The sequence below is a fragment of the Lissotriton vulgaris genome, chromosome 5 (assembly GCF_964263255.1).
Source record: "Lissotriton vulgaris chromosome 5, aLisVul1.2, whole genome shotgun sequence".
Lineage (NCBI taxonomy): Eukaryota > Metazoa > Chordata > Amphibia > Caudata > Salamandridae > Lissotriton > Lissotriton vulgaris.
In genome coordinates this window covers 600,117,864-600,144,096 of record NC_141693.1, presented here as the reverse complement: position 1 = coordinate 600,144,096, position 26,233 = coordinate 600,117,864, and the positions used below count along the sequence as shown (strand labels likewise).

Here is a 26,233-nt window from a genome sequence, read left to right as displayed (position 1 = left end):
AAATATTAATAAAAAGAAAATCAAGGAAACGTTTTGCAATCCACCCACCATTCCTGGTTCCTTATTTTTTAATTGATTGATGTCTAGTAATGAAAAACTCTCTTTTAGCATAATCACAAAGACTCCTATGCAGCATCTGGTAAACTAGGCACGGAGCTGTAGTATGCTGTATTCTATGGTTATGTGCAGCTCTGTGTCACCTATTATGACATAGCCTGGTCTATGCTTAGAATGTTGGTGTTAAGCTGTACTGTTGCTTTTGGACAATTTTTCTCCAGGGAGCTGTGGAGTTGGAAGGCAATTAAATTTGTGTCTCCTGTGAACTCATGCCTCAGAGTCATTACTACAGGAGCCTTCCTCCATATTTTGTGCAGAGCAGCTTGTTGGACCCTGCATATTATTGACCAAACGTCATATACTGTTTGTGACATGGTGACTTCTCCTGACCTACTGGTTGGAGATGGCATAACCGTATTTTCGGGAGGCTCCACAACCTAGGTAAGTAACAAACAAATCTGCAAAGCTTGATCAGGTAGGTGCATTGTGCCTCCCAACCATAAATAATAAGCATACTGCTAGTCAGCAGTCAGACTTGGAAACATATGTGAGGCATGATGCTGCAGCTTGAATGAGCTGATGTTGGCTTATTTAAATATGGGTGTATTTATTTAGTGTGGTTTATTCTTCCAGCTTAAAGTCTTACCATCCTGTCTCTAGAAATATCAGATCAACCCTTTTTCTTTCCAAATTCCAATTCAAAACATAAGTGGGCAATTTTGGGTAGAGTTTTGTACATTTAAATTTGATTTTGCAAATATTCCTGTAAAGAAGGAGTATTCATATTAAGGTATCCAAAGTATTGGTTTATTGGAGGCAAACAGGTACACCTTATCCTGTCAGGCTTCATGCAATAACTGACTACCATCTCTACATTCTAGAGTCTGGTTGTAGTACATCTTCCATCACCATGGTACCCGGAGGATGCAGTACACCCAAGACACCCCAATTCCGTTAAAATGTAGTAGGGAAGTGGGTAAACATTGAATAATAGTATAATAATATTTTAAAACTCAAAGTCCATTTAAATGATATTTGCAGGTGTTGCAGTAATTTGTGAATTTTAAATTAATTACACATTGCTATGTTAATTTAGTATTTGCATGGCGCCTTAACAATGAAGCTTCATGGAACTGAGAAGGGGTAAATATAGTGGCATCACATAAAAACTGCACTTAATGGTTAAAAAGCCATGTTTTTAGTGGAAATAAGCAAGACTCTAGAGTCGAGCCGAATATGTATCGTCAGAGAATTCCATACCACCTGAGGCGAAATAGGCACCTAAACTAATGTTATCCATAAATATATACATCATGAACATGCTTATGTACCATATGCAACAAAATCCCAGGTTCAATACATTTGAGCATGTCCTCGTAATCATGACGTCTTATTGTAGTGTTTACATACTTCTGCATTCTGCCATCGACAACAGTCCTCAAAGAAAGTTCAGTTTACTTTTTGGGAGTCTTGGATGAGCTGCCCAACAAATTGAAAACAATATTTCTCCTATTCAAGCTCCTACTCACAAGTCTGGTGATTTGCAATGGAACATTTACTATGAAGCTCTTGAACGTTTAAAAAAACAATTTGCAACTGAACCCAGCATAATGTTGGAGCATCATAAATTCTTCAAACGCAAACACGCTGAAGATGAAAGCGTAGAAGAATACATAGCAGAGCTCAGGATTCTTACATCCTCTTGTGAATTTGGTCTTACTGTCGACACTAGCATACGTGTCCAGTTTGTATTCAACTGTGCATCACGTACAACTCAAGAAAGAATCTTTAGTTGTTGAAATCCCAAACTTGATGAGGTCATCGATTTGGCTTGGAGCATTGAGTTTTCTCTCATTTCAACTAAACTTTTAAACATTGATGTTTCTGTCAGTACATCCATAACAGATACCAAATCTGTATGATCCTGTTTGCACCCTTAATGCTAAGTACAAAAATACTAAACTAATCACGAACAGAACTGGCTCCTTCTGTTTCAGATGTGGATCTATGACTCACATTGGCAACCTTTCTGGATTACCTGCTTCAGAAAAACATTGTCTTTCTTGCAAAAAACGTGGTCATTTTCAATCAGTGTGCCGAAGTAGAAACACCGTTATAGTCAGTTCAGTTGATACACAATTAGATGAGTGCACTGACTCCATTAGCAATGTAATTGTGATAGGTGTATGTAATTCCATAGATGCATCAATCAAAGGTCCCACCTGTGTAGCCAGCGTCAACGGCATAAACTTGCAAATGATGGCAGACTCTGGCTCTCCCATCACCATCTTAAGAGGCACTACTTATCTTATCTAACAAATTCTTTATTTTGGCCAAAGGCCATAAAAGATTTCATTATAAAACATCGTCCATGAAATAATTTAAATAATTTAAAGTGCTTCAGCCAAATGTTACATAATTTCAAATCAATTGGCAAATGAGGTAATCAGTCAATCAGGAGTTTGTTAAAGCGCGACTACTCACCCGTAAGGGTCTCAAGGCGCTAGGGGTGGGGGGGGGGGGGGGGGGAACATTCCATCAAGGAGGGGGTCTGTCGAAGAGCCAGGTTTTGAGGTTTCTTGCGAAGATGGGGAGCGATGTTGTCTGTCTGAGGTGGAGCGGAAGGGCGTTCCATGCTTTGGCCGCGAGGAAGGAGAAGGAGCTGCCTCCCGATCTGGTCTTTCTGGTGCGGGGGACCACGGCGTAGGAAAGCTGGGCTGATCGTAGGGTCCTTTGGGGTGCGTGGAAATTGAGTCGGCGTGGAGGGCCTTGTGTGCGTGGGTGAGCATCTTAAAGGTGATTCTCGCCTCGACAGGGAGCCAGTGGAGTGTGCGCAGGTGCTGGGAGATGTGGCAGTGTTTTGGCAGGTTGAGGACCAGTCTTGCGGCGGCGTTCTGGATGTTCTGTAGCTTACGGATGAGGTTTTTGTTTATCCCGACGTAGAGTGCGTTGCCGTAGTCGAGTCTACTGGTGACCAGGGTGTGAGTGACTGTCTTTCGGTGTTCGAGGGGGATCCATTTGAAGGTCTTACGAAGGAGGCGGGGGTGTGGAAGCAGGAAGATGAGACGGAGTTGATCTGGCGGTCCATTTTTAGCTCGGAGTCCAGGATGATTCCCAGGTTGCGTGCGTGGTCTGTGGGGGTTGGCGGGTTTCCGAGGGCGGTGGGCCACCAGGTGTCGCTCCAGGCGTCGGGGTTTGGGCCCATGATGAGTACTTCTGTTTTGTTGGTGTTTAGTTGAAGGCAGCTGTTTTTCATCCATTTGGCGACGGCTTCCATGTCTTCTCAAAAGTTGCGTCTGGCGGTGTTGGGCTCGTTGGATAGGGAGAGGATGAGCTGGGTGTCGTCTGCATATGACACGATGTTGAGTCCATAGGTTCTGACGATGGGGGCAAGTGGAGCCATGTAGACGTTGAAGAGCGTCGGGCTGAGGGAGGCGCCCTGGGGGACTCCGCAGGTGATCGGTGTGGGGTCCGAGAGGAAAGGGGGGAGTCTGACCCGCTGCGTCCTGTCGGAGAGGAAGGAGCAGATCCAGTCGAGGGCCTTGTCCTGGATTCCTGCATCGTAGAGTCTGCGTATTAGGGTGCGGTGGGAGACTGTGTGGAACGCCGCTGATAGGTCGAGGAGGAGGAGGGCTACTGTTTCTCCTTTGTCCAGTAAGGTGCGGATGTCGTCTGTTGCAGCGAGGAGGGCGGTTTCCGTACTGTGGTTTTTTCTGAAGCCGGATTGGGAGGAGTCGAGGATGTTGTGTTCTTCAATGAATGTGGCGAGTTGGCTGTTGATGGCTTTCTCGAGGACTTTCGCTGGGAACGGGAGCAGGGAGATGGGTCTGTAGTTTTTGAGGTCGGTGGGGTCCGCTGAGGGTTTCTTTAGGAGGGGGTTGACCTCGGCGTGTTTCCAGTCGTCGGGGAACGAGGCGGTCGCCAGGGAGCGGTTGATGGTTTGGCGGAGCATGGGTGTGATGGTGTGGCGGCTCTGTTGAAGATGTGGTGGGGGCAGGGGTCCGTGGGGGCCCCTGAGTGGATTGACTTCATTGTCTTCAGTGTGTCTTCGGTGGTGAAGGCTGTCCAGTCATTAATCGCTGGTTTCCGGGTGTCGGGGGTGGTTGGTGAGGGTTCAGTGTGTTGGTTGTCTTCGTTGAAGTTGTCGTAGATGCTCTTGATTTTGTGGTGGAAAAAGATGCTGAGTTTGTCGCAGAGGTCTTGTGAGGGAGGGATGTCGGTAGACTCGCTGGTTGGTTGGGCAAACTCCTTGATGATGCTGAAGAGTTCCTTGCTGTTGTGTGCGTGGGTGGAAATTCTGTCTTCAATCGCTTTTTTCCTCGTTTCTCTGATGAGTTGACGGTGGGCGTTGGTGGCGGCTCTGAAGTTGTTGTGGGCTTCTGTGGATTTGGTGTTTCTCCAGGCCTTTTCAAGGCGGCGGCATGTGCGCCTGGACTCTCGAAGTTCGGTGGTAAACCATCTGGCTTTCTTGGCACGGGTATTGTTTTTCTTGAGGCGGGCTATGGCGTTGGTGCTGTCCGAGATCCATCTATGCAGCGGTTCGGGCTGCGGTGTTGGGGTCGTCGTTTTCCGCGATGGTTGGGGTGGAGTTGTTGAGTGAGGATGTGAGCTGGTCGTCGGTGATTTTGGTCCAGTTTCTTTGTGGAAGCAGGTGCTGGTGTCTGTGGATGGTGGGTGTTCTGAAGGTGAAGTGGACGCAACGATGGTCGGTCCATGGAAGTTTGGTGGTGTGGCTGAAGGTGATGGAGTTTCCAGTAGTACAGAGGGGGTCGAGGGTGTGTCCTGCTGAGTGCGTGGGCTCGGTCACGATCTGGCGGAGTCCAATGTTGTGGAGGTTGTCCAGGAAGGATGTGGTGGTGGGGTCCAGTTGATTGTCGAGGTGGAAGTTGAGGTCTCCCAGCAGGGTGTAGTTGGTGGATGCGATGGCCTGCGGGGAGATAATGTCCGTGATGGAGTTGGCGAAGGGTCCCGGGGTCCAGGGGGTCGGTAGATGATGGTTCCTCGGAGGGCGGTGGTGGGGCTGGCCAGTATCTTGAAGTGAAGGTGTTCCATCAGTTCTGTGGACTCGTCAGGGAGTGTGCTCAGGCGGAGGCTGGATTTGTGGACGATGGCGATTCCTCCTCCTGGGTGGATGGGGCGGTCCTGCCTGGAGATCTTGTATCCTTGGGGGATGGCGATGGCGATGTCCGGTCCCGAGGTCTGGGGTGGTGCTGTCGAGGAGGTCCCAGATTTCTGTTGCGTGTTTGTGGAGGGATCGGACGTTGAGGAGGATGCATTGCAGGGTCTTCGGTTCGGTTGTGTTCTTGTGGGCGGGTTGTGCTGGATCCGTGTTCTTGGCGGTGCTGCAGGTGTGCCGGCAGCGGTGACAGCTGAAGGGTCCATGGGTGTCGGCTGGTGATGCTAGCTTGCAGTTGTTGTTGCAGCCTGGGTTGAGTGCGTGGAGTGCTGCTGGGTCGTAGCGTTGGCGGGCGGAGGTCCAGGGTTCCTGGTGCTGGTTGCGGACGGGTCGCAGACGGGTGCAGACATGCTTGCCTTTGACGCGCCTTCGGTGCACCAGCGGCGCGCCCGCAGCCCGCGGCCGCCGTGCGGCCGCGCAGTGGCCGCCATTAAGTAGGGGTCGGGGAGGGTTGGACAGCTGGGAGGCGGGGAGGGGAGCTGGATTGGGCCGGTTGTGCTGGGGGGGGAGGGGGGGGAGGGGCCACGGGGGCAGCAGCGGCGGGGAAAGGTAAAGGGAGGAAAGAAGGGATAAAGAAAAAAGGGAAAATAAGCAGAAATAAAGCACAAAAGAGCAGAGATGCAGAAAAGAGCAGAAAGGTGAAAGATAGAAAGGGTAAAAAAACGAGTGAAAACGAGTGAAGGAGCAGAGGTAAGACACTACTTTCTATGAATTCTGGGACAAAGATCTACTTCTTTCTGATGTAAATCCTAAGGCATTCAGCGAAAAGGGTATAGACATGCTTGGATTCTTTTCGGCTAAACTAATTTGTTTGGGCAGAGAGACTTTAACAAAAATGTATTTAATGCAGTCAAGGGCAAGAACATCATTGGGTGGCGTGATTTAGCTAAAATCGGCATATTTTGAAGCCAGGTTCTGACAATCCCATTGTTTTAGGCGAAGTTCCCATGAGTCACATATGTAACATTACAGATCCAGAGCGAAACTTACTTACACATTTTGAGCTGGTTTTTCGTGAATATGTAGGCAGTGTGAAAGGTTTTGAGCATGTCATTAGCCTCAAACCTCCTGCTCAAGCAGTTGTACCCAAGGTGAGACCTATTCCCTTCAGTTTTAAGGAAGAACTCAAGGTCATGTTACAAAACTTGTGCTCCCAAGGGATTATTGAACTTCTCACTTTGGGTTGCACCTATAGTCATTGCTCGCAAAAAATCTGGGGAAATCAAACGCTGATTTGACGAGTCTCAACGCCTACATCTTTATAGATTGTCATCCTCTTCCCAAGATACATGAGCTGCTGGCTAACTTAGGTAGCTCTAAGTGGTTTTCACTTATCGATTTGCGGTCTGCCTACCTCCAGGTTGCTTTAAGCAAAGAGTCACAAGAACTCACTACACTCGTTACCCCTTTCGGAGCATACAAGTACCCGAGATTGCTATTCGGCTTGGCATTCACCGCAAGCATCTTTCAGAAGCTTATGGACCATCTGTTTGGCAATCTCAGGGGTGTCCAGGCTTATCAAGATGATCTTGTTCATGCTGATACCCTGGAAGAACACAATCTCTTACTAAGCATAGTTTTAGACACTTAAAAAAAAAAAAAACCATGACAATCAGGAAGGATAAATGTGAATTTGCCACGAATGAGGTAAATTATCTGGGTCACGCTATTTCTAGTTTAGGCATAAAACCTAAAATGTCACTCATCAGAGCCATCAAAGAATCTAAGGCTCCTGTTGACATGGTCGCTTTACGCTCCTTCTTTGGCCTAGCAGAATATTATGCCAGGTTTGTTCCCATGTATGCTCAAACCGTGGATCCTCTCCGGTCTTTTCTGAAGAAAGGAGCTAAATACATATGGTCTCAAGACATGGAAACGGCTTTTCTTCAGGTCAAACTACTTATCGAACAAGCCCCTGCATTGAGTGCTTTTCCAGAAGGCCTCATACCTATCATAACTGGTGACACAAACCAAACGGGTCTTGGTGCTATCTTAAGCCAAAAACAGGGAGGAGTGGAAAACACTATTTTCTTTTCATCTCGTGCCCTGAAGCAGTGTAAGAAACAGTATAGCATAATTGAGCGAGAGGCGTTGGCCTGCGTCTGGGCTGTCCTCAAGTTTAGAATGTACTTTTGGGGTCGTAAGTTCATTCTTCAAACAGACCACAAACCCCTTGTGCATATTTTAACTAACTGCAAAAATAACAATTTAATTGGCACGTTTAACAAGATTGGTGTCCAAATGACAAGAATTTGTATTTGAAATCAAACATGTCTCGGGAGGAAGAATTTATGGTTAGACTGCCTTTCATGCATGCCTGTGGAAGACGAAGTAGGGGATGATTTTGTAGATGATGTTGTCAGTGTGGTGTCTATAGATGCCATCAACCTTGAGTGGTGTTCAGGTCTGAGTGAGTCGGAGTGGTCATCTGCTTACCAAGAGGATGAGACTTGGGGTAAAGTCTGTGAGTATGTTGTCCAAGGTGGGCCTGAAAAAAGGACACTCAATGTTTCTTTGAAATCTTATTCGCAAGTTGCAGATGATCTGTCCATAGACAATGGTTTGCTCATGAGAGGGGTTTTAATTGTACCTCCAGCAAAGATGAGGGATTCCATCATTAAACATTCTCATCAAGGGCATTTAGGCTCCACCAAAACCATCATGAAAATCAAGCAATACTATTGGTGGCCAGGAATGTATGCTCAGGTAAGATTTTGGAATGATAAATGTCCTGAATGTCTCACCACCGACAAGCATTGAAGGACGCATAATAATCCATTGCATCCTGTAGATTTCCCCAAAGTGGCTTGGGGAAAATTGGGTTTAGACTTTTAAGGTTGGTTCATTTTGTTACCTTATCACATGAAGTATTTATTGTTATTGATTAATTATCACTCACTTCCCCAAATTGCACCACAGGTGTTACACCTTTCGGTTTGCCTAGAGGTAGAGGGGCTCTTACTAGTTTGTTTCCTTCCTGGTTAGATGAAAGATTGATATTGCTAATCCCCCTGATGGGACAATTTTTACCAAAGTCTCTCAAGCTCAAACTAACATGAAAAGATACTTTCATCAAAGGAACAGTGTAAAGTCTCAATCCTTTACTGTGGGTGATTGGGTACTAATTAAAAGTCCCATGAAAGTCACTAAAGGTCAATCCACCTATTCTGTTCCTGTTCAAGTGGAAAGAGCTGGCAACACCTCAGTCCTACTAACAAGAAAAGGTTGGTGGAACACACTGCAATTGGTTAAGTTGACTCCCCAGCTAGCCAATATCATCATTAACAAATCTAAACCTATTTTTGAGTCTCATTGTGCCACTTGGGTGGAACCATCAAATTTGGTGCCATCAGTTTCATCTGAGCTTCACGCTTCAACTCTAATGATGGTGGCAGTGGTGGTGCAGCGGAAAGGGAGAGGAATATGCTGGCAGTGCCGCTGCTGCATCGTCGAGCGTATTCTGATTTGCATTTCCACCGCCCCTTTCATGGAGGTGAGCCTTCCTAGTAAAGGGTGGCATGGATGCCACTAAGGCTCCCTGCGACTTCTGGGCCTGGGGAGGGATGCAGGGGATACATGTTGTGCCTGCCTGGAATTGCAACCCCATTGCTGCACGGTGTGGCACGCACACCATGATGCATGCCACACCGTGCAGGAACGTAATGCAGGTGCTGTCACGGCAGCAGTCTGCTGTTAAGCCTCTCCTGTGAGCCTAACACAGCTGCTGCCATTAGACCACTGCAGCACCACCTGCCTGCCCTGGATTAAACTCAGAATTCGGAGGGTGCGCGCACTATGGGCTTGGCAGTCCTCCTGCAAGGGCAGCAGTGGCCAGAAGACCGTAATGGCTTGGACACGTGCCCCACGGTAGATACAGTTGGAGAAATTACCGAGCATATACCAGCATAATACATCTACCACAGATACGGGAACACTTGATAGACAACACAGGAAGGATTACTCGATTTACAAGCGAATAGAGGAACCCGGACGCATGTAGAACCGGCTCTAAGACAAAAGTAAACGTACACCAGCCTGAGGAAGTTGCGGGTACTGTCCTGATGCAACAAAACAGGTGTTGGCTTAAGGCTTGAGACCAGAATTCTAAGAACAAATATAAGAAGACCAAGAATTTTGAAATTGTATTAGTTGAATGCAACTACTTGAATACGTTAATGAACAATAATGTTAGCATGTGCTTAAGAACAAAAGAATTGATTATCTGTTGACCTCGGTCAAACATTTGGGGGAGTGGGTGATCTCCCGATCTCAGAGCACCGCAAAACAGATAGGGACAACTTAAACCATGTATATACACCTTTAGAGTGCCACACACCTTCGAACAGGCTCACCCACCTCAAGTGTAAACTCATAATAAGGCCTCCTCTATCACCGTCTGCACTGCAATGAAGTGAATGTGCACTTACAAGCTAAGCAATCAGGCTTGCCTTTTAAATTGAGGACTCTACATAACTCATTCCTTACCAGAAATATAATGTCATTAGTACCTCGTTGAAAATGATGGTTTCAATTGCCTAATCCATCAAGAACATAAGTATTTTTGATTTAACTGTTCTTTGAAATGTTTTTAACCACATACATCCAATGTGAACGCATAAAGCTAAAATCAAAACTTATTTTTTAATCATACAATGGCAGCCACCACTGGGTAGTTATGGTTAGGATTGTGTTTCCATAGAAAAAGCATTTTTAAGTTTGCTTATAACTTTGCACCAGTTGATGAATCTTCATGAAACTTTCCAAACAAAAGTCTATTCCAATTCACCTCCTTCTTGAGAAATTTCTGGGTGATCTGTCAAACGGGGGCAGAGAAAAAGGTGGTCCTAAAACTTTTAGGCAAAGCTACAACACAAATGACTGAAAGGATTTACAGAAAATTTTGCAGAAAGCTAGATCTTCATCCAGATAGTATTCTTGATGGCTAAAAACTGTTGTATATTTCATGCTGCAGAGGATCCTCCAACCCGACAGGTATCGAGACGAGATCTAATTTGATGCCACCATATCAACAACAATATAGTGGAAGTCATCTTCGGACTCTGTACATGGTTCTGAGTCCTAGGGGAAAAAAATAAAAAAAGATATGAGAGGGCAAGGTAGGGATACCCTGCCCCCCTAGGCTTGGTATGTGTGTGTTCCAGAGGGACCAATGCATATTTTTAAATCATTTTGCTGTAAATTTGCAGTAGAACCGTGACAAAATAAAAATCGACCTGGCTCCAGTGCTCTAAACAAATTAACCCCTCAGGGTTGTCCTGGACCGGGGGGGGTGGGAGGGGGGGGGACAGCTACCCCTCCCGAGCCTATTCAAGCCAAAGGGGACCCCATTTTCCAGGCCTGTATCAACATAAAACGCGAGGGGGTGTGTGCCCCGCTCCCCTTACCTTTGTAAGCACTGAGGACCCAATCCCGAGGCTGTTATTATTTTTAAAGGGAGGGGGCGTGCACCCCCCTCAACCTATATCCGCTCTGGGGACCCCTTCCCCCAAGGCCCGATAATTAACAGTGTCCCGGGGAGTACACCCCCAGGACACTGTAGTTTCCTGCCTGGGAGAGTGGCGGCAAACCCTGCCTGTACTCCCTTAGACAGTGAAGAGAACTATGCTCCACCCGGGCTGGAGAAGTTAGAAAATTCTTCTCCTACCTGGGCAGAACCAAATGAAATCTGCCGGCTCACGCCAGCCACCAATAATGCGGCTGGCAGGGGCAGCCGGGACTCTGAGGCTCACCCTGTGACCCACAACAAAAGTTGAGCCATTTTTGCCCTGGGTAGGCACCACGGAGCCAAAAATAATGAATCCCTATGGGACCTTCAACGGGTGCCAACTGGGGAATAGGCTGGGGTCGTGGGGGCCCTGGGGCTTCCCCACATCCCCAAAGCAAAATATAAAATGGCAGTGTCCTAGGTGGACACTGACAAAATATTGAAATGAGGCCAGGAAGATGGTCCCCCACAAACTCATCAACAGCAGACTCTACTACGGCAATGCACTCTATTCAGGCACCACTCAGAAACTCCTCAGAAAACTGCAGAACATGCAGAATGCCACAGCCAGACTGGTCCTCAACTTACCCAACCGCATCTCTGAACACCTACAAGAACTCCACTGGCTCCCAGTCAACAGAAGACTCACGTTCAAGCTCCTCCCACATGCCTACGAAGCACTCCACAACGCAGGACTAGTATACCCGAACCACTTCCTCTCATTCCATGTACCCACCAGAGACCTACGTTCTGCCCAACTGGCCCACGCCACCATCTCTCGGACCCGCGAAACCAAGAACAAAGGAAAATACTTTTTCTACCTCGCTGCCAAATCATGGAACACCATGCCTCCCAACTTCTGGCTCTCCCCATCTCCAACACGATTCAGGAAGGAACTCAAACCTGCCGCTTCAATTGAACCGCAGCATACAGTCTGACCTGCCCCCCAGCGCCTTGAGACCCTTGCGGGCTCAACAAGTACTGATTGGTTGAATGATTGTATTAAATATGTACATTTGTATTAAGTTAAAATTGACATTGTTGTCTGATCCTATTGTAATTTACATAATCCGAATCCAGTTTATTTTGGAATACTCACTTAAGAGAAGTGTTGACCTGCTGAGCACCTAAACCTTTCTATTTCACTAGAAGCAGAAGACCATGGGTATAATTTGAAGTTTGGTGAGGGGCCCACCGTCTGTCAGAGTGGTGAAGGATATTAGGTCTGCTGCCCTAGCAGACTACCACCTGCCACATTTACATTTTTATCACTGACAGCATGGCAGCATGGCAGTTCCTCTGAAATGCACTGCAAGTTTGGTGCACGGCGGACGTCTTTCAGGTGGCCACACACCAGACTTTTTTGTTTAAAAAAAAAACTCCTAAAGTGGGGCTTAGTTTTTGAAAAAAAAGAAACTAATGACTCCCTATTCTTTAAGTGTTCAGTGAGGGTGTGGTCGTTTTTCTCTTTTTTTCTGTCTGGCACTGCTAGATTTTTCCCAGATTTGAATGATAGTAAAGTAAAACCCCATCAGACCACCTGCTCTAAATAGGGTAGTGCAGGTGGTCTGATGTTCTTACTCAGGTGGACCCTACTCCGTCTGTCTGTTGGAGTAAGCTTCTGGATTGAGGAACCAGTATGGGTTCCTTCATTGGAAAGATGACAGTCGGTCTGATCCCAAATAGAGAGGGCGGACAAGGGTAGATGGACAGGGTACCCACAACATTTGTAAAGGAGCACCCATACTTTAAATCAGGCTCCATACTCATTCCAACAAAGTGAGCTGGGCTACACAAGACATAGGTCTGTATTCTAGAGCATGAAATATGTTACATTTATTAACCCTGTTTTGTGGGCTGTTTCATATTCTAGTCCTCTATAATAGAGCTCCACTCCTTCATTATTTGTGGTCACCCACAATGTTAAGTTGTGTTAGTAACATTTCATAATTTACACGTGCAGCATTTAGATGGTGAATGCTTTGACTTAGGTTACCATCCTGAGGCACTTTGTGTGGATAACCGCCCTTCGCTTCGATTTCATTTCATCTTCAGATTCATGATTTCAAAATACACCATGTGCCAGAACACGAGAAAACTGGAAATGTCTCCATGGGTCTGTCTCCTGAAGATCTGCTGGGTGGAGAGGACTTCGGGAATATTGCACTGCCGGTCATCTTCCACTGGAATTCAGGAAAGGTATGACATGTCAAATTCTTTTGGAATAGAAAAAGTTCTATATTGACCAGGTTGGGCCTAGAGCTATATCAATTGAAAACTGAATTTGACTCTGTTTTCCAATCCGTGTTTTCCAGCCTTTTAGTCCTTCTGTTTATGCCTGTTGTTAACCTTCAAGACTAGATAGCCTTTATTTGATGGTAAATATATAGCGAAACTGGCACTGATGTGCCTCTATATCTTGAACAATGTATACTGATTATGTCGAAGATATGCTTCGTTATATTTGAAAACACATATATTAAATGTTCCAGTTCGTAATTTGTTTCCTCGGAGCCCATCAATGGCTAGAAGCTAAAACCACCCCAAATGTTCATGTGACCCTGTGCATCTGTAGAATATGCTAGCTATATTAACAATGCATTTATCTAGCCTAAGCTAATGCATGTATGTATATTTTACAACACATGCCATATAGAAACTGAGGGATTTGTAAGGTGAGATGATAAACAGTATTGACTCATCACAGGAGCAACTATGGTTTATATTAAAAAGGCTATACACAGTGCATTGTAACTCGAGTATATACATTTTTTTACATCTATCATTAGGTCTATTGCCTTTAATGAAACCGAAATGATTTCTCTTTTTTCCAACTACAAGCATTCATCCAACTTTAACACAAAAGCTTCCCTAGACTTACCTGCCACCCTTTTCTCACATCCTCGCGCCTCCAAGCTCTGCAAGGAAGCCTTGCTATGAATCCAAGGCTTTGAATGCAGCCTGGGCTAAAAGAGCTCCCCTCAGAGGATGAATATAGGTTGAAATGGGTTATCTTAAAGTTAATATGGATATTGATGCATTTGTCGACAAAAATGAACTATTGTCCTTATAAATAGAATCTCCCATCTTTTATGATGAAATATCGAATAAAGACTTTTTTGACCTTGAAATAGAATCTTCCATCCCGAACTCCACAGGTACCTCAACACGCAAGTAAGTAGTCAGGTAGGCCCTGCAACCTAGCCTTGCATCACTAATTGATAAGTCACAGGTGAGAGGGTGCGCAGCTGTCAGGCAAAAACGCGGGCAGGAAACTCTTGATCAATCCCACTGATAGGCGCAGCAACATCACAATGGTCAGGGGAGATTGCCCCCAAATATAGCACACATGTCCCATGGGGGTACATGCGCTTCGAAAAACACCCATCAAGTCAGTTGCCACATGAGTTAGTAACACATAGCCAATCAGGACTTAGCACATGTAGTGATAATGAGCTCCACACACCAGACATCTGGACACATTCACCACTGGCCACACTGTGTCCATGCAAGGTTGAGCCCCACCTGTAGTTATGTTTGACCATTAATTTATGACTCTAAGGCAGCATCAAACATTCCTCCCCTTATATGGAATTCCGGATAAGTTTATTACTTGATGAGAAAATGTATAAAAGACTTCCGCAAACCCAATGTAAATTGAGACAGTCCTCAGACCTCGAACTTGTAACTGTCTACTGGCCACATTATTTCATTAAACAAAACTGTTCCTGTTTTTCCAAACTCCTCTTGATATTCGAGCTCGAGCAACATTATAACATTATAATCCAGATATAAAGGTGAAATGGAGCAGAAAAAGACAAAGTCACATAAAGTATTTAAGAATATCCCCATGTTAGAGAAGACTTATGTGCCAACAGTGGCAATATTTGTCTAATGGGTGAATATAAATCTGTGACAACCATCAAACCTTACATTCTGATAGAGCCTTCTAACCGCAGATTTCTCACTTTTTGATTTTCCCAAGGCACAAGACTGGATCCTAAAGTTTTCAGTAGCAATTCCCTCACGCGTCAGTAGGTGGCATCATGAGGCTACACATCCTACCCACCCTGTATGTGTTGTTGGCACAACTATACCTATGCCAATCCCGCTTGTTGGCCTCAGTTGCTTTCTTACCGTGTCTGACGTGGATCCAGAGGTCCTTAAATCCTGTCAACACTGATAGTTTTGTACCCTCTGAGATTTTTTCACTGTGCATCATATCTCTTAAAACTGCAGGGCTTAAGCCATGACTGCCACCGTCATATGGTGGTGACAGACATCTTAAAATGTCTGTCTCTGGGGCCCCCACTCCAGTCACGACTCAGTGTCTTCCGACTGCTGCACCAAGATGAATAAAAAGGCCATCAGGAACCAAAAAACAAACTTACCATCTAGGAACTTTGGAGGAAATCAAATAAGGTGTACGTTCTCAGTCAAAGTCGAGGGTGCAATATTGTCGCAGTCACGTAGTTCAGGTAAGTCGATGAAAAGTAAAAAGCATGAGTTCAAAACATGGTTCTCCCTCTGTAGGAAATGAGACCCCCGGCCGGCCAGGACTTGCACCCCAGCCAGTCAGAGACCACCACTCCTATGTAAAATCGACCCCTGCTCGCCCTCTAGGTAACGCGGCGCGGGCAGCCAGGCCTAACTCGGAGGACATGTGAAGCATTTGCGCACGCACCCACCAACAACAACATCCCCGACCTCCCACAAAAGGAACTCCACACCATATATATATAAAAATAGTTTCTGTATTAAGCAGGACACATAGGAACATACATTGTACAAGGTGCCAGGGGCACGGGCAGGGGCTACAGGGAAGAAGGTACAGCGCAGGGCCAAGGGACCACTGCTAGGAATCACATACAGGGGACATCTGGTATTCAGAGGGGGGGCGAAGGAGGTCAAGGTACACAACATACAGGAGCACCGGTAGAGGTGCAACATAGAATACTTGTAGGGATCACTCTAGTCTTAGTCCATAGCCATCCACAGGCCAGCGGCCTTTCTAGGGCAAGGGGCCCAGAGTCTCAGTGTTCATGGCAGGGAGCCCAAGGCAAACCTAAACGTGGCAGTTACCCACTAAGTGCTGGGCAACTGAGGGACGTCGTGTGGGCCTCGCTGACCCTGGGGACAAGGAGTACCAACTGGAGGAGCCACTCGGGCTCGAGAACGAGTGGGGCATTGACACGGTGGAGCCTCGCAGGGCTCGGAAGTAAATGGGGCCAAAGGGGGAGCCTCGCCGGGCTCAGAAGCAAAGAGGGCCAAAGGGGGAGCCTCGCCGGGCTCAGAAGCAAAGAGGGCCAAAGGGGGAGCCTCGCCGGGCTCAGAAGCAAAGAGGGCCAAAGGGGGAGCCTCGCCGGGCTCAGCGATGAAGGGGGCCAAGAGGGAGCCTCTCTGGGGCTCAAGGAAGGAGGAGCCGTAGGCGAAGCATCGTGGGAGTCCTTCCGGACTCTGGGGCCCAGGGAGGAGGCCTCGCGGACCCACAGCACCCCCCAAGGCAGAGGAGCGTCCCGTAGCCCGCCCGCACTCACCCGTTGTTAGAGGCGGCGGCTCCATGGGGCCTCAGCTCTTCGGCATCGCGATGGCGGCGCTCCCTCCTCCGGGAGAGCCCTCGACTGCCGGGTGCGCCTGGGGAAGCCCTCCAAGGTCGGGCCAATCCCTGCGCGGCCCCGCAATGACGCGGCAGGAGTCCCGGCGGCCGGGACCAATGGCGGGGCGGCAATGCTTTCTCCGGGGCCGCCAATGGCAGCGCGGCCCTGGATAGGGAGGCGGGCACAGCGCCTCCACAGCCGACTCCGGGCTGCAGCGGTGAACTCGGGGAGGTAGCGAGGAGTAGGCTCCCTCGTAGACATGCCATGCAAGGGGGTAGGCGAGGTAGGCACTCGCTGGGCGTCTGGCAACTCCGTGGGGCAGGGCAAATGCCGGGTGGCACCGGCTCGATGAATCCAGCGCTCCCAAGCGCTAGGGTATAGATGCCGCGCTCTCAGCGCTAGGGATCAGGAGAAAAGCGCTCCCCAGAGGCCAGATGAAGGTTGCAAAAGCCCATAGGGAGTCTAGGACCTTAGGTGGAGCGTAGCCGCTCCTCGGAGGGGGAAAACCATCAGGAGTCCAGGAGTAGGGCAGGGCCCAGGGAGGCAAACCAACCCTGAGCCCAAGCAGCAGCAGCTCCTGGTAGATTCAAGTTTGAGAACAAGAACAAGTCCAGAGTGTCACAGCACCCTTTTTATACACACATTCTTGGTCTGAAGGGGCAGGCAGGGGGAGAACCAGCTGGAACTGGTTTATGGGGGATTCTTTACACTGGCCAGGCTAGGAACATCAGCCGCACCCCAGGGGGTGGAGCCAGCATTGTCTGGGGAAAACCCAGCCTCATTCATGACACTCAAACCAGACAGTCAATCCACAAGCAGACCCAGGCTCACTCCTCCCCTCACATCAGCATGCTAAACACTCCATTCACCACCGGGGCAGACCCTCCCAGATCCTGGGAGCCAGGCTCACCAGCCAGCCCCGGCCAATCATACTCCAGGCACATATTCCACAAATATGCCAACTTCCAAAAGGGGGACTTCTACACTAGACACACTCATACCTCATATACCGTTGCGCAGCATTCAATCTCACGAGTTCATACATACCAGACTTGACCCTGCACACCCTACGCACCGGGAACTACCCAGGACTCATCCATTCCCCATGCATTCCTATGGAAGGGTAGGTCGCTCTCTCCTCACACTCACTCAGAGGGGAAATCACCCTCCCCAGGTTACATAGACCAAAAAAACTTCAGGGGCGGACCTGCCAGATGGGCCACGTCCAACACATGCCCCTCCCAGCCCAAACGCCGGGTAGACCAATCACTACCGTGATGGACTTCCCTGCTGCAGGGCGGTAGAACATGGACGTGGCTCGCGCCACCGAGACACCCTCCAGTTCGATGCCTACCTGGGCCGATAGACACACACGGGCTAAAAATCAAGAAAAATAAAAAAATAAAAAAAAATAAGAAAGACATAGGTCCAACCAGGCCACCCCCCTGGCACGCCTTAGTTGTCCGTGACTAGGACCAGGCCCTAGGCCACCCAGATACCACTGGTCCCTGCAAATCCGAAGTGGGGGGTGGTAACCCCGGGCCCACAATAGCCCTTCTCCACTCCCTTTCTCAGGGTAGCCACGACTACCACTGTTCCTTCCACCTAGGGTCCACACCCTCAGGCTTGCCAGAGGTCACGGGCAAGAATGCCCCACCCTACCTCTACTTCTGAGGTTCCGCGTTCTCCCAGGAGAAACACCCTCAGAACACACTTTCCTAACAGTCTTGGAACTTCCTTCCTCCACTGGTCTTCCACCTGGGAACTAAGCGTTCAGCTCTCCCCAAGGCAAGCCGCGGCCGAGCCAGCAGGTCTTCCTTGTCCGGGATACAACTCAACATAAATTCGACAAAACGAGCCGCGGCAGTACTAGCCGGTCTCAAGGTTCAGCTCTCCCCAAGGCAAGCCGCGGCCGAGCCAGCAGGTCTTCCTTGTCTGGGATACAACTAACATGAATTCAACAAAACGAGCCGCGGCCGTGCCAGCAGGTCTCGAGGTTCAGCTCTCCCCAAGGCAAGCCGCGGCCGAGCCAGCAGGTCTTCCTTGTCCGGGATACAACTACCATAACTTAAACAAAACGAGCTGCAGCAGTGCCAGCAGGTCTCAAGGTTCAGCTCTCCCCAAGGCAAGCCGCGGCCGAGCCAGCAGGTCTTCCTTGTCCGGGATACAACTTAACATAAATTCAGCCAGGGCGACACCTGACGCCTAAACCACATTCAGTGGGGTACGGAACGCATGATGCATCAAACACAATTAGCAGGGCAAAAAGGGGGGGGGACACCTGACGCATCAACCACATTCAGCGGTGCACGGAACACATGCTGCCTCCAACACATTCATCAGGATAAGGAAGGACAAGATTAACGTTGATTCAGCAAGCTCCCCATCCCAGAGAACTTATACTCCATTACTCAGCATACCTCAACATTCATGTACATACCGTTCCCTAGACTGGTAGGACAGTTTTCCACCGCCCCTGTTTCCTCAGTCTGACCCTCGGGGCACAGGTACCATTACTCTAGGGCAGGGACAAGGACCATACATATTTGAACTCAATTTTGCAACCACCACTGGATCCCACCCTTCTGGTGAATCCAGAAAACCATATTACACTAGGGAGATGATTTACCCTCCCAAGCTAGGGACACCTAACTCTCAGCATACATGTACATTTTTTTCTACAGAACAGATATTTAAGTAACCCTTAAAACTTTCCACAGGACGGGTATTTCTAACAATCTTTAACATTTTTCACAGACATTTTTTAGCAACCTGACCTGACCCTATGTGGCACAGGTATCATTATTCTAAGGAATGGACAGGGACCATATACATTGAACATAATTATGCTGCCACCACTGGATCCCACCCTTCTGGTGAATCCAGAAAACCATATTACACTAGGGAGATGATTTACCCTCCCAAGCTAGGGACACCTAACTCTCAGCATACATGTACATTTTTTTCTACAGAACAGATATTTAAGTAACCCTTAAAACTTTCCACAGGACGGGTATTTCTAACAATCTTTAACATTTTTCATAGACATTTTTTAGCAATCTGACCTGACCCTATGTGGCACAGGTATCATTATTCTAAGGAATGGACAGGGACCATATACATTGAACATAATTATGCTGCCACCACTGGATCCCACCCTTCCGGTGAGTCCAGAAAACACATTGTACTAGGGAGTTGATCTACCCTCCCTAGCTAGGGCCATCTAACCAGAACACATCTTTCATAGGACGGACATTTACATAAACTCTTAAAACAATAATCTCTTTTCTTTGCGACCATTTACAATACAGAGTTTTGTAGGGAGGCCAGTTATCATTGTGGTACTGCGCAAACACAAGTCCGGATCCCACCGCTAGCCACCAGTGTAGGAAATGAGACCCCCGGCCGGCCAGGACTTGCACCCCAGCCAGTCAGAGACCACCACTCCTATGTAAAATCGACCCCTGCTCGCCCTCTAGGTAACGCGGCGCGGGCAGCCAGGCCTAACTCGGAGGACATGTGAAGCATTTGCGCACGCACCCACCAACAACAACATCCCCGACCTCCCACAAAAGGAACTCCACACCATATATATATAAAAATAGTTTCTGTATTAAGCAGGACACATAGGAACATACATTGTACAAGGTGCCAGGGGCACGGGCAGGGGCTACAGGGAAGAAGGTACAGCGCAGGGCCAAGGGACCACTGCTAGGAATCACATACAGGGGACATCTGGTATTCAGAGGGGGGGCGAAGGAGGTCAAGGTACACAACATACAGGAGCACCGGTAGAGGTGCAACATAGAATACTTGTAGGGATCACTCTAGTCTTAGTCCATAGCCATCCACAGGCCAGCGGCCTTTCTAGGGCAAGGGGCCCAGAGTCTCAGTGTTCATGGCAGGGAGCCCAAGGCAAACCTAAACGTGGCAGTTACCCACTAAGTGCTGGGCAACTGAGGGACGTCGTGTGGGCCTCGCTGACCCTGGGGACAAGGAGTACCAACTGGAGGAGCCACTCGGGCTCGAGAACGAGTGGGGCATTGACACGGTGGAGCCTCGCAGGGCTCGGAAGTAAATGGGGCCAAAGGGGGAGCCTCGCCGGGCTCAGAAGCAAAGAGGGCCAAAGGGGGAGCCTCGCCGGGCTCAGAAGCAAAGAGGGCCAAAGGGGGAGCCTCGCCGGGCTCAGAAGCAAAGAGGGCCAAAGGGGGAGCCTCGCCGGGCTCAGCGATGAAGGGGGCCAAGAGGGAGCCTCTCTGGGGCTCAAGGAAGGAGGAGCCGTAGGCGAAGCATCGTGGGAGTCCTTCCGGACTCTGGGGCCCAGGGAGGAGGCCTCGCGGACCCACAGCACCCCCCAAGGCAGAGGAGCGTCCCGTAGCCCGCCCGCACTCACCCGTTGTTAGAGGCGGCGGCTCCATGGGGCCTCAGCTCTTCGGCATCGCGATGGCGGCGCTCCCTCCTCCGGGAGAGCCCTCGACTGCCGGGTGCGCCTGGGGAAGCCCTCCAAGGTCGGGCCAATCCCTGCGCGGCCCCGCAATGACGCGGCAGGAGTCCCGGCGGCCGGGACCAATGGCGGGGCGGCAATGCTTTCTCCGGGGCCGCCAATGGCAGCGCGGCCCTGGATAGGGAGGCGGGCACAGCGCCTCCACAGCCGACTCCGGGCTGCAGCGGTGAACTCGGGGAGGTAGCGAGGAGTAGGCTCCCTCGTAGACATGCCATGCAAGGGGGTAGGCGAGGTAGGCACTCGCTGGGCGTCTGGCAACTCCGTGGGGCAGGGCAAATGCCGGGTGGCACCGGCTCGATGAATCCAGCGCTCCCAAGCGCTAGGGTATAGATGCCGCGCTCTCAGCGCTAGGGATCAGGAGAAAAGCGCTCCCCAGAGGCCAGATGAAGGTTGCAAAAGCCCATAGGGAGTCTAGGACCTTAGGTGGAGCGTAGCCGCTCCTCGGAGGGGGAAAACCATCAGGAGTCCAGGAGTAGGGCAGGGCCCAGGGAGGCAAACCAACCCTGAGCCCAAGCAGCAGCAGCTCCTGGTAGATTCAAGTTTGAGAACAAGAACAAGTCCAGAGTGTCACAGCACCCTTTTTATACACACATTCTTGGTCTGAAGGGGCAGGCAGGGGGAGAACCAGCTGGAACTGGTTTATGGGGGATTCTTTACACTGGCCAGGCTAGGAACATCAGCCGCACCCCAGGGGGTGGAGCCAGCATTGTCTGGGGAAAACCCAGCCTCATTCATGACACTCAAACCAGACAGTCAATCCACAAGCAGACCCAGGCTCACTCCTCCCCTCACATCAGCATGCTAAACACTCCATTCACCACCGGGGCAGACCCTCCCAGATCCTGGGAGCCAGGCTCACCAGCCAGCCCCGGCCAATCATACTCCAGGCACATATTCCACAAATATGCCAACTTCCAAAAGGGGGACTTCTACACTAGACACACTCATACCTCATATACCGTTGCGCAGCATTCAATCTCACGAGTTCATACATACCAGACTTGACCCTGCACACCCTACGCACCGGGAACTACCCAGGACTCATCCATTCCCCATGCATTCCTATGGAAGGGTAGGTCGCTCTCTCCTCACACTCACTCAGAGGGGAAATCACCCTCCCCAGGTTACATAGACCAAAAAAACTTCAGGGGCGGACCTGCCAGATGGGCCACGTCCAACACCCTCTTCCCGCCACTTACAGTTGCTTGACACCCTGGGCACCTCCATTGCCACAGGGGTGGGCCCCTGTTTCAGACCCAGTTCCGACACACGTCCTGATGCTCTTCGACTTTCTCAGGCCATTGGTGACTCCTCAAAATCTCTGTGAGTTCAAGCAGGCCTTAGACACTTTAATGGTAGCCCAACCTAACCAGATCCCTCTGTAGCACAGTCAGGCCCTAAGAATCCAAAGTGGCCTCAAGTTGGGTTACTGCAGGCTGATCCAACCCCAACTGCTCCCTCAACCACACTTTCAGGCCAGCCCCTCCTCTGAGCCTAGCTCCACCAAATTCAGTTCCTGCACCATACCCAATAACACCTTCGGCACCTCTGCTGATGTGGCAACCCAGGTTCTCAATGCTGATTCCGATGTCACTGGCGCGGACAGAGACCCAAACATGTTATCAAACTTTGAAGTTTGGAATCCTCCTCCCATGAGGTCATAGCCTTATCACCTATGCTCTTGTACATACCCTGAAACCTCAAATTAACTGGATGATGATGATAATGATGATGACGATGATGACTGTATTTATGGCACCTCTATGATGATAACCATTTCCTGTACTTGCAGGATGCTAGTGGTTTGGACTCCTCACCAGACAGTGGTTCATTTCCCCCTGAAAACAACTATGGTGACAGAGTCCCCCTCTTTTGCAACAGTTATAAGAAATGTGGCAGAAGTGTTAGACCTCACTCTGCCTACTGCAGAGGTGAAAGAGAAATGTCTTCACAAAGGTGGTTAACCATTGGCAAACACATCGGGAATCTCTTCTTCTCATCAATGAAGCCCTCACAGATGTCCTGTTGGCCACCTGGGAAAAGCCAAGATCATGCCCACCAGTATATAGGCTAGTAACAAGGTGGCACAGTCTTGTTCCCTGAGATCCAGATTTTCTTCTCCAGCTTCAAATCCGGAGCTTGGTGGTGCAGGCGTCCACAAGTCTCCTTAATCCAAATGCTATTCCAACAGCACCCACCTTATAGAGAATCAAAGCAAATAGAGACATTTTAACAAACATGTTTTCTTCTGTCAGCCTTGCACTTAGACCCATCAATACATCTCGCATCCTGTGCATATACTCACATGCATTGTGGGACACAGTGGTGAATATCTTGCCAGATGTCCCAGATGACACTCATCCAAGTTTGCAGCGCCTCATCATGGATGGTCAGGATGCAGTGAAGTATTCCATTCAGTCATTCCCAGACACGACTGACTGTCTTGGAAGGGCAGTTGGAATCATCATGTTGCTTCAGCGCCTTGCTTGGATTTGCTCCATGGGCTTCGCTAATGATGTGCAAAGGTCCCTTTGACATGTCTGGTCGGTTTGGACCTAAAAGAGGACTAAGATTTATGAATATTCAAAGAGACCAAATCTATTGCTTGTTCTCTAGGCCTAAACCTGCCTGTTTGGCTGAACCCCATCAAGTTCTCTCCTTTTAAAGCTTTGGAAGGTTATGTCAGCAGATGCAGCACCAATACGGACCTCAGCAGCAATAAACCTCTCACTTCTTTTAGGGTAGAGGTAAGGGATCAGGCAGGCTGTGTCCAGGCACTCAGTGACAACACTCTTCCCTAACCCCAGCATCACCTCCTGCAGCTGCCCCAAACCACTTTAATTTACTGTCGGTAGATCACAGTTGCCCAGTGCAAGGACATATTACCTTTTACCTCCCTGGGTGGAGCAGAATTACATCTGATCAATGGTTGCTCCAAATCCCTTCCCTCCCCATCATGTCACCCAGACATACCTCTAACACTAGAACACTTCCTGGAGGACTACCTGTCCATACTCTGATGAGAGGTTCAGGCTCTCTTGGCCAAGGGACCAATAGAGAGGGTGCCAGAACCAGAGATTAGGACTGGCCATTATTCTTGTTATGTTCTGGTGCAGAAAACTATGGAGGCCACCACCCCAACATCGATCTTCACCCTCTAAACCTCTTCCTCCCGAAGGACATGTTCAAAATGTTCACTCTTGCCAAAGTAGTGTATGCCCTGGACCCAGCATGCAATGGTGGCACAGTATTTGCAGGACGCCTAATTTCAAATATCCATCCTAAAATCCTCAGATGTTAACTGTAGTTTTGGGTAGTCCACAAGCTTTTTCAAATCTCTGTGTTTCTCGTTTGCCTTACCAGTGCACCTTGCGTGTTCAAGAAGGTTACAGTGGTGTTTGATGCCTATCTACTGAGGTTGGGTATACCAGTCTTCCTATCCCTTATCGACTGGCTACTGAAAGCAAGTTTGTCTCAAACGGTCATAATATTTGCAAAAAACAGTTTGTTCTCATTGGCGTCATTAAGCATCACAATGTAAGTTTTCTCTGCAGTAATAGATGTAAACAATAATATTATTGTAATGAGAACCTACATTTTATACAGGGTTGAAATGTCGTTGACGCCATAAGTACACCAAACCTAACAAGCATAACTCGGGAACAGGCTCAGGATCATTATAACTAAGGACTAACAAATTCATAGTACTTTGTAATTTTGGAACACACTTACTGTTTTCTCATACTTGGAATTGTTTGTGCATTATTGTTATAAGGTGGTTCACCTTCACTTGGGGACATGATGCATTTGTCTCTTTTCTATATGTACACTTCACTATCTTATAAAGTACTATGATACTTGCACTTTGGCAGGATGGTCTTTTTTATTCTCTTGTTAACTTTAAGTGTTTACAGCCATTATTGTAGACAACATTAACAATGTGATGCTCAGTGATGCCAATGAAAACCACTGTTTTTTGCAAATATTGTGTATCAGGTTCCCATTTGAGTAAGCGTTGCCATTGCAAGATTTAGTCAAACATTCGTAAGCCACCTCTAAACAATGGCTGGCCTGTTGACATTGAAGTGTTTCTCCATCAGTGTGCCAACGTCAACCCTGAGTCCTTCACAATGGCTCCCTTTCTTCTTAGACTCCTGGATATGGTGCTCTTCCAAGCCTTCCCTCTATCTCAACGAATGTTCAGGGTACTCAGACTATAATCCTGATGTTTTGATCCTTGACCTGGGTCTCAGTGAGAGTGACTCTGAGGCTGCTGGGCATTTTTGCCTCCTGCATCCTTGTGGACCACTCCAGTTGGTACATACAGACTCTGCAGTGGGATCTGAAGTCTCAGTGGGCTTACCACCAAGGAAACCTGTCAGAATTCATCCATGTGTTGAAGGAGACTGCGCAAGACCTGCAGTTGTAGCTGCTCGACTGCAAGTGGACCGATGGCAGGCCCCTGTCCCACCACACCCAGGCTAACAGTTGTGATTTATGCTTTGTTGCTGAGTTGGAGAGGTCATCTGGGAGAGTTGGATATTAGAGGACTCTGTTCTTTGGTGGGAACTGGCCTCTAAATCAGCTTGAGGGAGTTGCAATTGATTCTTTTGACGCTGAAGGTATTCCTCCAGACGATCAAGGGGAATAGGTTCAGGTGCTCACAGATTACATGACCGCCATATGGTACTGTAACAAACTGGGCAGCTCAAGGTCATGGGTCCTTATCTAGGAAGCTCTACACCTCTGCCAATGCTCAGGGTATCTCTCTAGTCACCCAGCACTTGGCGAGATCTTGAAATGCCAGATCAGACAAACTCGGCTGACTGTGCCTAGTGGATTATGAATGGCAGTTGCACACAGGTGGCACAGGGCATCTTCCAACAGTGGGAAGAACCCTATTTCAATCCCTTCGCTAACGCAGAGAACATACAGTGCCAAAACCTTTTACTGGTTGGAGTTCCCAAGGCGGTTCTCTCTCTGAGATACCTTTAACCTGACCTGTGGCTCAGGACTGCTGTACGCATTTTTGCCCCTACCTCTCGTAACCAGAACACTGCAAAATATCATGAAAGTTGTCTTAGTTACCCTGGACTGGGAGGTGAGAGTCTGATACCCAGTCCTTCTGGCCATTAGCATTGGTCCTCTGATCCGACTGCCCCTTTGGGAGGACATCCTGTTGCTGCAGCTCGACCAGGTTCTACACCCGAGCCTACACAACCTACACCACCCAGCGTTGGGATTGAACGACGATAGTTGATGGCTTTCGATCTTCCTTCCAAAGTGATTAGGATCATCTTGGCAACCAGGTATCCATCTACCAAAACTGTTTATGGAGGACGCTGGGAGAAGTTTGTGGTTTGGTGTCCCTCCCGTAACATCCAGCCCTTGAA

The 26,233-nt window shown here is 48.7% G+C and overlaps 1 protein-coding gene across 5 annotated transcripts in view; it reads left to right on the top strand.

The window, feature by feature from the left end:
• LOC147711306 (microsomal triglyceride transfer protein-like) overlaps window positions 1-26,233 on the top strand; it is a 370,310-nt gene that overhangs the window by 63,796 nt on the left and 280,281 nt on the right. For all 5 annotated transcript variants that reach the window (XM_086922044.1, XM_086922041.1, XM_086922045.1 and 2 more), the window contains one exon: window positions 12,795-12,938. In XM_086922044.1, the coding sequence (XP_086778170.1) occupies window positions 12,795-12,938 (144 nt within the window). The remainder of the gene's footprint in view (window positions 1-12,794; window positions 12,939-26,233) is intronic.